Source organism: Camelus ferus, chromosome 9 (assembly GCF_009834535.1).
Source record: "Camelus ferus isolate YT-003-E chromosome 9, BCGSAC_Cfer_1.0, whole genome shotgun sequence".
NCBI lineage: Eukaryota > Metazoa > Chordata > Mammalia > Artiodactyla > Camelidae > Camelus > Camelus ferus.
The window spans coordinates 54296777-54311263 of record NC_045704.1 but is presented as its reverse complement, the minus strand read 5'-3'; the positions used below and the strand labels follow the sequence as shown (position 1 = coordinate 54311263).

Genomic DNA, 14487 nt, shown 5'->3' with positions numbered 1-14487 from the left:
CTTGTCACATGACCCTGCTGAAAGTCAATTTATTCTGGAAAATGGGTTGGCAATGCTGTGTCACAGGGTTTGTTGGGAGGATTATAGTCACGTTATGTAAGTGAAGCCATGACCGTGCTCTCCTCTCTTGTCCATTTTGTATATTCAGAAAAGCAATGGCCCCCATCCATCGAGAACATGCGCTGAGCCTAGTGCTTTGTGAAGCACTCAGCATGTACCAGCTTGCTCTGGCCTTATATAATCCTGTGAGATGGGTGTTCTTAGTAGCGTTCTGGGGATGAGAAAACTCAAGGAAGATAACCAATTTTCCTACTATGTGTTGGAAATACAGCAGTGAACAAAACAGAAAAATAATTCTGTGCCTTCTTGGGACTTACACCGACTACATGCCAAGTTCTGAGGACACAGAGGTGATTAATAAGAGTCAGTCTCTGCCTCCTTGGGCTCTCGTGATGTTCTTTCTGTTTGGGGGGCTGAGTCTGCATATCCCAAAGGACATCTAGTTCCCAAGGCATTTAGAGGCAGTGCAGTGCAGTGATTCACAGAACTGCTTTTATGTCAAACATCCATCCTCCCTCTTTATAAACAGAGATAACAAGAAGCAGCTGTTCTTTCCCAAGAGGCTCTGACATTGCTCTGGAACCTCGAAAGTCTGACCCCTGTTTTCTCTGTCTTTGGTAATATGGGAAGAGTGGGACAAGGAATGTGTCGCCAGTAGGAGCTGTCTCCTGGCTGGTCCTCCGGCCTCTGATAAACACCATTCACTGGATGCTTGATGCATGCCAAGTAGCGTGCTAAGTGTCTTATTAGCCATCTTTAATCCTGGGGAGAGAGTCATTAGCAGTCTCATTTTTACAGCCTCAGAGACGTGGAGGAATTTGATTAAGGTCAGCAGCTGGTCAGTGCATGTTCTTCTCCACTGTCCAGTAACGCTGCCCAGTTTTTGAAGCTGCTGGTTGTGGAAAAGAGAAGATATGAGAGCAAAAGTAGGTGTTCCACAGCTTCTAAAATGTATTTGCTGCCTTAAAATAGGACAAAAACCGACCAGTGCATAAAAGGACGGGGCAATGGGAACATGAAAGGAAGTCGCTATCTTACACAAGAGTTTTGGTCATTCATTGCTGTGTCACAAGTCACTCTAAGACTCAGTGGCTTCAAACAACAGCCGTATTATGTCTGTGGGTTCTGTACACTCAGCTCTGTGGTTGACTGGTCTCTGCCAATCAGCTCTTCTGCTTTCATTGACGTGGTCACGAGTCAGCTGGCAGTTGACTGGGACTCGAGGAGGGCTGGGCCTGGGCCTCTTTTCTCCATGTGGCCTCAGGACCTGTCCTTGACCTTCTCCATGAGATCTCTCCAGCAGGATAGCTGGATTTCTTTCATGGCAGCAAAAGGTCCCCAAAAGTGAGCGTCTCAGGCAAGAGAAACCAGAAGCTGCCAGTCTCTTTTAAGGCTGAAGCCGGAACTGGCATAGCTTCGCTTCCCCTGACTTCTCCTGGTTAGCACAAACTGCGGGGCGGGGAGGGGCCACACCGCAGTGTGAATATGGGATCTGGGCTGTGTAAGGCCTTTGGAGCCAACTTTGGAGACTTACTACCCCAACAGACCCATTTCCATTAGAGTCTCAGCTCTTCCACTTGCTAGCTGAGTGCCTGAACCACCGGCTTAAATCTCAGACCCTCAGTCTCCCGTCCTTTAAAATAGGAATTATAATACCCGCCTCACCAGGTGGCTGCAAAGTTTAAATTAAACAATATACACTCTGAGTGATTGTGTCTGCACTGGTACTTAGAACACAATAGGAGCTCATAGCATGTTCCCTTCCTTTCTTTTCTTGGAAAAGAGAGGAAAATTGGAGAAATCAGCCAGTATGGTCACCAGAAATATTAACTGTTTGGAGCAGCTACAGTGCATACACCTCTGGCCTGTCACTGGAAGGGAAGTAAACACTCATGACCTAGTGTAGGATTTCAAGTTTTTTCTAGTCTGGCTGTACACAGTCAGTCATAACTAGTTGCCTATTATAGCTGCTCCAGAAGAGGCACAGATAAGAAGTATCACGGGTGTCCTGAGGAGGGAAAGTTTGCTCAGGCTGGGGAGGGTTACGAAAGAAGGCTTCCTGGAGGAGGAGATGAACAGCCGAGCCCCTGGGAGTGGGAAGTCGTTGGATGGGCAAGGAGGAGGGGAGACTCCTCTTTCAGGCAGGAGGACCAGTGGGAACAGTGGCATGGAGCTAGTCAATCCCAGCAGGTGGACAGTGAGGAGCAGAGCCGGCTCTGCCTGGGACATAGTGAGAGATAATGATAGTTGTCGGTGCCATTTATTGAGAGCTTCCGATGTGCTGGGCAATCTTCTAAGCCTTTTGCATGTACGAACTCATGCCCTCCTCGCAAGAACTTTAGTACAGGTGATTAGCCCCATTTTATAGATAAGGAAATTGAGGCACAGAGTTGCTAAATAACTTGCCCAGCACCCCAGAGCTGGGCTTTGAACCCAGCCTGCCTGGCTCCAGAGGCTGTACTTGCAACCACTGTTCATTTCCACTACCTCTGAGATGGGGGTGGAAAGTGGTTTAGGGATTGAATTGTACCAGACTGTAAGAATTTGGGCCTTATGCTGCAAGCTATGGTGTCCTCAGTTAAGAGGGCATGTCCAGGAAGGCATGCATGTGGGAGGTTGGCTGTGCTGTCCAACACAGTTGCTGCTGATAGCATGGAGCTATTTAAACTTAAATATAAATTAATCGCAATGAAATTAAATTTCTCATCCACATTAGCCACATTTTAAGGGCTGTGTAGATACATGGGGCTGGTGGCTGCCATACTGGACAGTGCAGATCATCATGGAAAGTCCTATTGACAGTGCTGGGTTAGCAGGAGAGCTGCCAGGATGGCAATTATATGTGACTCAGGTGGACAGAAGCAGTCATGACGGCACAACAGGCCAGTTTAGAGGATAACGTGTCAGAGAAGTCCGTGCTTGGTGATGGTAGAAACGTGACTAGTCTGTGCATTTATTTATTAATTCATTCGTTCATTCATCTGTTCCACAAATACAGAGTGCTACCGGTCCGGGAGGAGCAGCTGCATTCAGAGGTGACACAGTCCGCTGTGGCAACAAAGAGGCAGGTGTGAGAAATCCTCCAGGGCCGGGAAGCAAGGTGGGAGAGGGGACATCCAGAAGGCCTCCTGAAACGGGCAATGCTGAGACAAGAGTTGGCCACATGGAGAAGCTGGGAAGAGTGGTCCAAAAGGGGAAGAGCTTGTGCAAAGACTCAGAGGCATCACACAGCATGGCCATATGGCCTCATTCCAGACTACTGCGGGGTGGGCGTGCAGAAGAAGGCAGCAGGGGCCAGGGGAAAATGGCGGGCAGGAGAAGGAGCGAGGGAGGGGAGAGGTGAGTTTTTCAGACTTGAGGCACCGAGGCTGGGGCTGCTGAGGAGGAAGCAGGAAGAAGGCTGGAGTTCCAGGCAGCGCCCTTCCCTGGGTTGGGTTGAGTATGTCCTGGGTTTCCTCCCAAGTCACACACGTTTGCACATGCCGGCCAGGCCGCCTCCAGCAGTGATCAGAGACTGTGGAAGAGGATTCGCTTTCAAAGGGAAAAGGCTTGTACAGAACCACACACAGTCTGCCCTCTGGAGGGTCTGAGAGATTCTCGGGGCAAGCAGGAGGGCTTTGTATCCTCCCTTGGGAGGAAGAAGGAGGGGTGTTTCCAGATGTGCACTGCTGCTCTGTATGTTGTGCTTACCAACCCTATTGTCTCATCCTGGCACAGACTTGGTGGACACTATTACCATCCCTTGTTTATGGAGGAAGCAACTGAAGCTTGGTGAGGTTGTGCCCCCAGGCCAGGGATCACACAACAGGTCGCAGGGGTGGGAGACTGAACCTGGGATCCTTTTAGCTGATAATTTTGGGAAGGATATGGGAAGAGGAGGCTACCCTTCCCTGAGGCCACTTTTTCCATGAAATGTGTTGTGTCTGTAAGAGTCTCGAAATGAGAAGTCAAGCTGAATTCAAAAGGGAGAGTTTTTGTGCTATAAAAAAGCAACAGCCTTATTTTGCAATTCTATGTCTTCTACTACAAAGTCATGGCTTAAAATGAGTTAATATTTCCCTTTTGGAGATACGTTATCATATCTAAATTAGTTTGCAATTTTCCAATTAAGTTAGCTTTTAAAGGGTGACTCTAATTAGCCAGGGGGATAAGCTGAGCAGATAACATGGAAATCTCAGACAGCAGGGTTCAAGGTGACAGGCAAAGTCCCAGGGAAGGTGGCAGCTGCCCTCCCGAGGGGGAGGGTGCTGAGTTCCAGAACTCAGAGTGTAGGGAGTGGTGGGAGAGCCTCCTTAGGACTCTTGGCGTGAACACTTCACCACAAAACAAGAGACCATAAATTATGCCATTTACATTTAAGAAGATTCGTTACTTCCACAAAGTTCTACCAAACAGCAGAGACTAGTGTTGTACTGGGTATTACAGGTAGAAAAATGGGAAGTCACAGCTCCCTGACCTCATGAGCTCAGAGCCTAACAAGGGAGAAAGGAATGTAAATAATAATATAATACAGACGTGCTGTGTATTATCATTTATATAATAAAAATTTGCCATACTTGGGAGGTAGACTTGACAAGGTTGAAATACAGTAGACATTACTGGTAGAAAAAGAAGTGCCTTCTAACGCCCAAGCTGGAACATTTCAATTTTCCACCATGACCTTCAGGGCCCAATCAGTGAGGCCAGACAAAAATTCAACTGAAATAATAACCACTGAGTTATGTCTAGATACTGTCCTGACATTTCCGCCTCCTAAATAACCTTTCAGACTGCTCCTCTCTCCTCCAGCCCCCCAGCCACTGTCCTTACTATTTCTGACCTCTTAGCAGCACTTCCTCATGAGCCTCCAGTCCCACCCGCTCCAACCCACCTTTCCTGCTGCCACCAGGTGACCCGGCTGACCTTCAGGCCTGATCATGTCACTCTCCTACTTAGGATCCAGAGGTTAGCACAGTGCTTGGCACATAGTAGGTCTCAGGAGATGCTGAATGAGTGGATGGATGGATGGATGGATGGCACATGGCCTCACTGGGCTACGTGGTCACTGTATTTGTTTGCTAGGGCTGCCATGACAAAGTCCCACAAACTTGTGGCTTGAACAACAGAACTTTATTCTCTCACAGTTCCAGAGGCCAAAAGTCTGAAACCAAGGTGACAGAAGAGCCATGACCCTTCTGAAGTCTCTTGGGAAGAATCCCTCCTTGCCTCTCCCAGCTTCCGGTTTTGCCAACAACCCTTGATGTTCCTTGACTTGAAGCCGCATCTCCTCAGTCCCTGCCTCCATTGTCACATGGCCTTCTCACCTCTGTGCCTGTCACTGTGTTCGGGTCTCCCTCTTCTGATAAAGTACCAGTCACTGGATCAGGGTCCCCCTTAATCTAGCAGGACCTCTTCTTAGTTTGATGACATCTGAAGTGGCCCTGTTTCCAAACAAGGTCATGTTCACAGGTACCAAGGCTTAGAAGTTCAACATATCTTCTTGGAAGATACGACAGAACCCACAATAGGCAAAAGTGGAAACTAAAAAGGCCGTAAGCAGATTTATTTGGACATTTAAATTCTCATAGTTTCTCTCTCTCTCCTGTGCTCTTTTTTAAGGCTAAAAACTTTCAAGCCGTGCTAAAATGGAAGTAGTAGATTAAAGTGCTGTGAGGGCAGGGAAGAAGCAGTAGTTAACTCCATGGAGCCTGAGGAGGCTTCAGAGAAGAGGTTTATAGTTGAGATGTTCTTGGAAAAGGGTCTAAGTGTGCAAGTGTTTAAGAGAAGGCATTCTCAGCAGAGAAACAGCATATGCAAAAGCGTGGAGGTGTGGCTGGCTAGGACAGACGGCCCAGTGGGGATAAGGTAAGGTTTTATAGTTTATGTTGATTCTGGGGTACTGACAGGAAGTAGGGACTTGGTGTTCTGGGGGCCTCTCCCTGAGACCCCATTTCTACAGTTCTCTCCCCACCCCTACTTCCACCCTTTATTCCAGGCCTGTCCCTCAAGATCCAGGTTATCAGGCACCCTATAGAAGCAAATAACCAAGCCTATGTGAGCAAACCTGGAAGGCTCACCTACATACATGTTTAAAAAATATCAAGAGAATACCACCCACCATTCCAATGCCCAAGGTCATTATCAGTTGCTCAGAGCTCTCCAAGTCCAAGTAGAGGACTGAAACCATCAGGAAGGTGCGCAGGACACGACTCAGCTGTGTGAGCGTGTTTCCCAGAATTTGATCCAAGAGCCTGAGCCTTCATGTGGGATCAGCCACACGAACAACAGAGAGGTGATTAACTTGGTTTAAATAGGTGTTGAGCCTACAGCAAGAATCACGAAGACGTTCATGCCCTGGGGCAGGCATCCTAGTCCTGAGAATAGACTTGTCTGAACTTGGCTCTCCCAGAAGCCGACCTGAAGACAAAGATTCCAGTGCAAGTGGTTTATTTGAGAGGTGAACCCGGGAAATGACAGTAGGGGAGTGGGGAAGTGAAACAGGGAGGGTGGACATTAACGGTGCATTATCAAGGCCATCACTGTCTCTGGACGACTGAAGCTCAGTCTGGCTGGGGGACTCCGGAGATGGTGTGAACACGCCTTAGGGTAATCTTGAGACAGCTGAGGGATTGGCCCTCCAACTTCGGTCAATAAGAGTGACAGTTTCTCCTGAGAGGCTCTAACTTCCAGGCACTTCCATCCTGTTCCTCCTGTTGCAGAGGGAGGCAAAGCCACAGGTGCCTGCATTTAGAAGCCTTACATGGTAAGAGTAAGGAGTTAGGGTGGAGTACTGACAGTGTCTGCTACAACCCTCAAGGGATAACCCAGCCCAGGCTAAAGGGCGAGTGCAAGAAGATGTTCATAACAGTGTTGACTAGACAGCAAGCTGAACACATCAGAAACAGGCGACTGAAACCACATAGAGCATCTAGCAAATGAGAATGGTGTAGTAAATGTCCATTCATTGGAAGGAGACTCAGCCACCACTACGCTGATTTCAAACTCCTTCAGCAACATGGAAAAAGGCTTACTATCTAAGACCAAGTGGGAAATGCAGGACGCAGTATGAACTGGTTATATGTACACTACGATTTTGCCTGAGTAAAAATCAATCTTCAAGAGAAGAAGCGTTCAAAAGAATCACAAAGAGATGAAAACGTGTTAGGGTGATGGGATCATGACACGTCTTTTGCTATGTTGTCTTCTTTGATCAATGGAGGGCAAAGATTCAATATGACTAACAAAAACACCAATTCATACAGATGTTTCTTGCATCCCCTCCCAGATAAACTGCTCACACTTAAATTCTTGTCTCAGCTTTGGAGGGAACCCAAACTAAAATGGGTCTATTTGCAGGACTGGGATGTCTGGGCCATGGGGCACGAACAGCTTCATGCTTTTTTTGTGGGTTTTTGTTTGTTTGTTTGTTTTTTTAATGGACTCAATGCCTTGTTTAAAACAAACTTGCTCTCTTTCTGTTTTCATTTGCTGATCCTGCAAATCAGGATTTGGAGGCTCAGACAGCTGAATCAGATCACTGGAATCATGGTCACATGGCTCTAGCCATGTCCTGCTTCTTTTCTTCACCTACACAGAGGTCAAGGCACTCTGGGAACTGACATCAGCAAGATGAATTCTGTGCCCAAGAGTCTGCAATTTATCAGAACATAAAGAATGTGAAAATGGAATTTAGCCTGCAGATTTGCCCTCCTTATCGAACGTCTCCAAGCTTGTTCCATGAGGGACATAAATTAAGCCTTTACCCAGCAGATACATTATCTCTGCATGTGGCCTTCCACACAGTTTTCTAATGAAAGTCATTAGACGCTTGGCCCCTGGAGATAAGAGACCAGTTCTGCCCAACCTGTGTTCCAGTCTGTGAGTCAGCGAAGACATTGGATCCTGCCCAGGGCTCTCTGACTGGCAGGACTACTCCGGAGGGCTTGGAAGGGCTTCTGGGAAAGGGAGGGGGGCCAAGGTTCAGCCCCAGGGATCTGGAAGATGGGACCAGGCTGGCAGATGTTCATTGAGTCCTACTATATGCCGGCCAAGGGATAGACAGAGATTAAGAGACATTATTCCTTCCTCCGAGAAACTCACAGAATAAAATCTCCCAAGTGTCCATCAGCAGACGTATGGATAAGCAAAATGTGATCTACCCGCACAGTGGGATATTACTCTGCCATAAAAAGAATGAATTACTGATACATGCTCCAATATGGATGAACCTTGGAAACTTTGTACTAGACACACAAAGGTACACATATTGTATGATTCCATTTGTAGGAAATATCCAGAACAGGTAAATCCATAGAGATCAAGAGTCATGGTTGCCAGGGACTTGGGGAGAGAGGGGTGGGAGCAAAATATAAAATATGGTAACTTACGTCAGAGCAAGTTAATAACTTAAAACAAGACATAAGATAATTGTGTTCTCTGAAGATTTTGGCCACGCTGCCATGAGAAACCATTTATAAGGCACCTTTTTTTTTGAAGGTTCCAGAGTCCCACCAAGTCGCATGGCTCCTTTCTCCAACCTCAAGTTACTAACTTCCTATGCAGACCGTGTCATCCAGTGCTATGTTTTGTTGTAATAGTGTCTCCCCTATTGCAATCCAAATCGCTTAGGTAGATATTTTCCTAAAGGAAAAGTTCCCATGAGGAACTCTGGTGTTAGCAGTTAAAACAATTTTTCCCATCACTAAACTAACATAGTAATTTTGGCAAATTTAATTAATTGTGAAAGTTATCATGAACAACAAACATTACTTAGGAAGGCAAACAAAGAGCTAAGGTGGGGATACATTCGTTCTGAAAAACTCTTCATTGAACATTTATTGTATAAACTTTTATTGCATGCCTCCCCCAAAAGAAATGAAACATTATTACCTGCTATAAGATAGATGACCTTGAAGACTATGCTGAAGTGAAAGAAGCCTGTTCCAAAAGGCCACACAGTGTATGATTCCGTTTATGTGAAATATCCAGAACAGGCAAATCCCTAGAGACAGGAAGTAGATTAGTGGTTGTCAGGGCTGGTGGGAGAGGGGAATGGGGTGTGAATGTGAAAGAGTATAGGGTTTCTTTGGGGGTGATGAAAATATTCTAAACTTGATTGTGCTAATGGTTGCACAACCTTGTGAACATACTAAAAACTGTTGATGGATGTTTTAAATGGGTGAACTGTATGATATGTGAATTATTTCTCAACGTTTTTATTATAAAAAACAAACTGAGGAGAGAGGCATATTATATGAGGCAAGTTCTACAAGGTTCATTAAGAAGTACTGTTTGAGCTGATCACGGATCAGCTTGACAGTAATCATGGAAGAACTAGGGAGAAAAGCATTCCTGACCAGCACAGGCAAATGTAGAGATATGAAGGAAAGTCACCGGCAATGAATTACAGTATTTAGGATGTGCTGTGACTTTGAGCTTGTAGGGGAATGATGGGCTCCTGAGATTTTTTAAAAAATAATTTATAATTTTTGAACAGGTAATACAGCCACACGGTACAAAATAGAAAAGTCTCAAAAAGGTGGCCAATGAAACAAAAATCTCGCTCCTGCCTCTGACTCCCACTCACCTAGTCCCCACTCCCTGTACCAGGCAATCACTATTGCCAGTCTCTGGTGTGTCCTTAAAGAGATATACCACACATATACAAATAAGTATTCATATGTATTTTGCGTAAATGGGATTGGACCATCAATGATGTCTCATACTTTGTTTTTAATATTAGCAAAAATCTTAGAGATCCTTCCGAATTTGTATACAAAGAATGTGTTCATCTTTTAGTGGGTGTGTAGGAGGTACCACATTTTATTAGCCAGTTTTCTATTGATGGGCATTTAGATTGTTTCCATTCTTTCCTTCTTACAAAATAACTATATATATATATATATGAATTTATCTGTAGATGAAATTCCTCAAAGAGGAATTGCAACATTATAGAGTTTTTGCTTTTTAAATTTTGATAGAAATATCTATCATTGACTACAATAGAGGTTGTACCAATTTACATGTCCATCCGCAGTGGGTGAGATAGCCTGTTTCCCCACATTTTGGGGGGTATGTTTGGAAATGTTGTCAGGGACCAGTTCATACAGGGCCTTGAATACAAAGCCAAGAGGCTTGAACTTGACCCACTGACCACAGACACCTGTTGGAGGGTTTTAGCAGTGGGGAGGAGGGACAGATTTGAAGTTTAATAGCTTATTCTCATGATGACATCAAACAAATTTTGTAGGAAATTTTTATTCTCAAACAAGCATGAGTGATATTGTGATGAGTCAGAGAGTAGAAAAGATCTCCATTAGGATACAAGCCATGCCAGGAGAATGTGATTATCATCTGGGCACGGCGGCCAGTCCAGACAATGGGATTGTAATATGAGCACAACTTGGCTTTTTACCACCCCATAACTCTAGCTTTCCTGCCATTTTTCTTTTATTACATACTTCCCACAAGCTGATGGCTTCTCAGGAAACATTTAGCCCTGAAGGATCACGACATAAAACCAGTAACAAGGAGTTTTTATCAGAAGCTAACAGCTGACCAGATGACAAGCAGACAGGTGCTACAGCAGCTTTATCTTTTTCTAGAAGACTGTTTTGCAGAATGATTGGATTTGGAACTGGCATTGAACAAAGAGCTGGGGGAAACAAAAATGCAGACACATTCGTTCTGAGTCTTTTGTCTCTTAAATAAGAGTTCAGTCGCTATTACGTGATACAAAAGATGAAGAAAAGATGGATGGCAGTCTGCTGTGAAGGCACTAGCATATGAAGGACCTGAGAACCAGCTCCACCCAGATGCTCCAGCGGTGGTCCAAGGATGAGCGCCTCGGCCTTGGTACTCTTGGGGCTTGTTCTGGGGGTTAGGGCCAGTGCTGCTGTACCAGAGGATGGCAGCTTTTGCTCTAAAAGCCAAGTGGCTTTCAGAAATGCTTGCTATGAATTTGTACCTCTTGGCCGCACCTTCTATGGTGCCCAGAGCTGGTGTGAGAGGCAAGGAGGCCATTTGGTCTTTATTCGTGATGAAGGCACCCAGCAATTTCTGCAGAAGCACATCTCTCAGGACAGAGAATGGTGGATTGGACTCACAGGGAACTCGGCTCAGAATGGGACCACAGGAGGTAGGTGCTGTGCTTTACGGGGAACCTGTGGCTGTGATTCTCACTGTAGCTTCTTACCTGGAACTTCATGGAAAGAATGAATATGTCCCAATTCTCATGGTAGGGCTACCCTCCTTTTTGATCATCTTGGAGATCAAATAAAAAAATTATCATGCAGGACCTAGCACAGAGTCCCGAATGTAGCTGAGGCTCAAGAAATGCCCATTTCTTTGCATGTGCCTAAAACTAGCTACGGCTTCTTCAGTTCTTGCTAGAAGAGGGCTGGGCATTGTCCTGAGAGTTTTATGTCCATTTTCACGCTGAATCCTTATCATAACTGATGAGAAAGTTATTATTGTTGTCCCTACTTTACAGATGAGAAAACTGTGACTCAGGAAATACTAAGCTACTTTCAAAGCACTTTCACAGGCCTTTCCCCACTTGTTATGAGTCTAAAGTGGGTTAAGTGTTTAGGAAAGCTCAATTCACATTAGACAGTCTCATTTTAACGGTCCTCCTAGAAAGCCTTCCTTATCTTTTACTCAGTAAGGGCTCCTTCCTCCAACCCCAGCACATTCAGGTGAGTCCTTCTCTGGTACCCGCAGAAACTTGTCCACACCTGTAGGAGAGTGCTTTTGGTAGGACTTAAGTTTTAAGGTGTCCCCCTCCTACCCCATCCCCCCACCACTCCCTCTCTGATTATGAACTCTTCAAGGAAGGAACCACATTCTGGCCATTTTTATTTCCTGGTGTCCATACACAACAAAGAATAGATGTTCATGTTTAACCCTTACACCTGTCCCACAAGGCAGGCATTGCTACTCTTATCATATGGATGAGGAACGTAAGTCCAGAGAATGACGTGGTGTCCCGCCACCGCACATCGCCCTATAGAGGCTGCTGGGTTTTAGAAATAAGTAGTTTGGTCTGGGCTGAGCACCTGTAGAAAGGTACCAGCATGGATGGAAAAGCTTTAATAAAGGAGCAGCCGGAGAAGTTCATTTCAGGAAACAGCCAAGAGATTCAAATTCCAAAATGCATCTTCAGGCAACATCTATCGAATGGTTTCTTGGGTTGTAGACATAGGAATTGTGGATTCTGCATAGTGAACTCCCTGTTCACGTGCAGGTAAAGGAGTGGGTCTATTTAAAATCTCCAAGGAATACGACATGGCCGGTATGGAAAATGGGGTCTATCTGAGTAGGCTGATGTGTCCCAGCCTCCAATATTCAATGTTATTTAAGAAGCAAGGGACAGTCCTGGCTGTGTGCAATGTGGTGGCATTTGTGTAACTAGACTTCAGGCATTCAAGAATGCTCATATATGGATAAAGTTCAGCCTGGAACAATTTGCAAGAAACATAACAATAATGGGAGTGGTCCATAGATCGGAAGAGGGAAGATGTTTTCACTCACACCTTTTGCACTTTTTGAATTCTTTGAAACATACGTATGGATTTCTTTTTAAAAATGAATAAATACATTTTTCAGTGTTCACAGTAAATATTTTAAAACCAGTGTTTTCTAGATCTCTAGTGTCCTTGAAACACCTCTGCATTACACACACACATACACACACACACACACACACACACACACACACACACACACAGATACACACTTCAAGAGTCACATCAGTGTATTCGCGGCTCTGAAGAGTACTGAAGTGATGAAAACTGCTTCTACATTAACTCAGCGCTGCCCAGATGTTTTTGACAAGGGGCCCTGCTTCTCTCTGGAACACCTTTCACCACCCCAAGGCACAACTCTGTGCCTATTTTAGACTGTGGTTAGACATTGCTGGAAGCATCATTTATTTAGTCAAACCACCTTGTCTGGGCTCTCCGGCTTGGCACCCTGGTTTGTAGGTCAAGTTCTTCTGTTTGGGTGTTGGAAGGTAATGAAAGCAGGGGCCTTAGGCCTGTCGGCACTGACTGAGCACCCACTGCTCTCAACGAGTCGGGGTTGGGGCAGGGACCAGGAGGGAGCTTCCAAGCCCTGTGTTCCCAACCCAGGGTCCAGAGTCTGGCTGGACACCTCAACTGTGAACTACAGCCACTGGCACCGAGGGCAGGATGCTTCTGCTCCCAACACCTGCGGCTACATCAGGAGAGACCCTTCCTTTGCATGGGTGGCCTCGGACAACTGCACGCAGGAGCTCGCCTTTATCTGCGAGTTTGGTAAGCTGGCCTCTGCTGTGGGGTCTCCCTCCTTCTGTATTTTTCTGTCCCTCTCTCATTGTCTCTGTCTCTGTGTCTCCTGTCTTCTCTCTCTCTCTCTTTCTGTCTGTCTGTCTCTGTGTCTCCTTCTGTCTCTCTGTCTCTGTCTCTGTCTGTCTGTCTGTCTGTCTGTCTCTATCTCCCTCTCTCTAAATGCCCAGCGGTCTCAGTCTGTGTGATGCTTTGTGTCTCTGTGTCTCACTGTCTCTCTTTCTGCCCACTAGTCTCACTTGTCTCTCTCTGTCTTTCCCTCTCGTACATCTGCATTTGAGGGAAACGTCAGCCCTATTTCCTCTCCTTCCCCAGTCTTTCTAGGAAGGGAGATATGGTCCCAGTGAGCTGTTCTCACTCATCCTGACTCCTGCTCCCTGGCCAGCCTGGCTTTGAGCCCCTCATCCCCACATCCCACCCCTACTCCCCAAATCCCCCATGCTCTATTCTTGTGCCCTTTCCAGAGCTGCCTGTAGTTGACCATCTTTGCAGGTCCTGGGAACCCTTTCCTGGGGACTGTGTATACCAGTCCCCATGGGAGCAGCCTGTGGCCTCACATTGGGTACCACCTGCCATGTGGTCCCCTGATCCTCAAGCCAGGCTTGACAGAAGCTTCTAGGCTTCCCTGGTCCAGTCCTCTCCCTGGATCTAAGCACCTCATTGGAAAGTCCCGGCTCCCAGGCCCTATTTCGGGTTTGGACACTTACAGGGGCCCCTGCTCTATTTCCCCTGCTCAGCTTTAAACAGGTGCCAGGTAAGCTTAACTCCACTGCCTGGATGATTATGAAAACTCGGAAGCTTTGGGGACCAATGAGTTATGCAATTTCCCTCTCTTCTTGTCACAGACCCCCAAGACTCTACTCTCTCCCCCACCCCAACTGCAAACCTGTCTCAGAACTGTCAGCCCCCAGGGTCTTGCAGCCCTGGCATGAGGTCACATTCTGAACAACTAACAAGCATCAAGCAGGAGTTCCAGGTGCTGAGCTGTGCACTCCTGTGGGCATTTATTTACCACCCAATACAAGGACCTCCACTATTCTATCGCAGGCCCATTCTAAAGTAAGAAAAGCAAGGTTCAGAAAGGGTATGTTCCTTGCCCAAGGCCACACAGCTGAGAAGTGAC

The 14487-nt window shown here is 46.2% G+C and overlaps 1 protein-coding gene and 1 long non-coding RNA gene across 9 annotated transcripts in view; one reads left to right on the top strand and one right to left on the bottom strand.

Moving 5' to 3' along the window:
* Nucleotides 1-8803: 8803 nt before the first annotated feature.
* Nucleotides 8804-14487, bottom strand: part of LOC116665834 — a 112782-nt gene continuing 107098 nt past the window's right edge. For all 8 annotated transcript variants that reach the window (XR_004322560.1, XR_004322557.1, XR_004322556.1 and 5 more), the window contains one exon: nucleotides 8804-9040. This is a non-coding gene — a long non-coding RNA (uncharacterized LOC116665834). The remainder of the gene's footprint in view (nucleotides 9041-14487) is intronic.
* Nucleotides 10801-14487, top strand: part of PKD1L2 (polycystin 1 like 2) — an 88505-nt gene continuing 84818 nt past the window's right edge. The window contains exons 1-2 of the mRNA XM_006183970.2: nucleotides 10801-11176; nucleotides 13170-13334. Coding sequence (XP_006184032.2) covers nucleotides 10876-11176; nucleotides 13170-13334 — 466 coding nt within the window. The 5' untranslated portion in view covers nucleotides 10801-10875. The remainder of the gene's footprint in view (nucleotides 11177-13169; nucleotides 13335-14487) is intronic.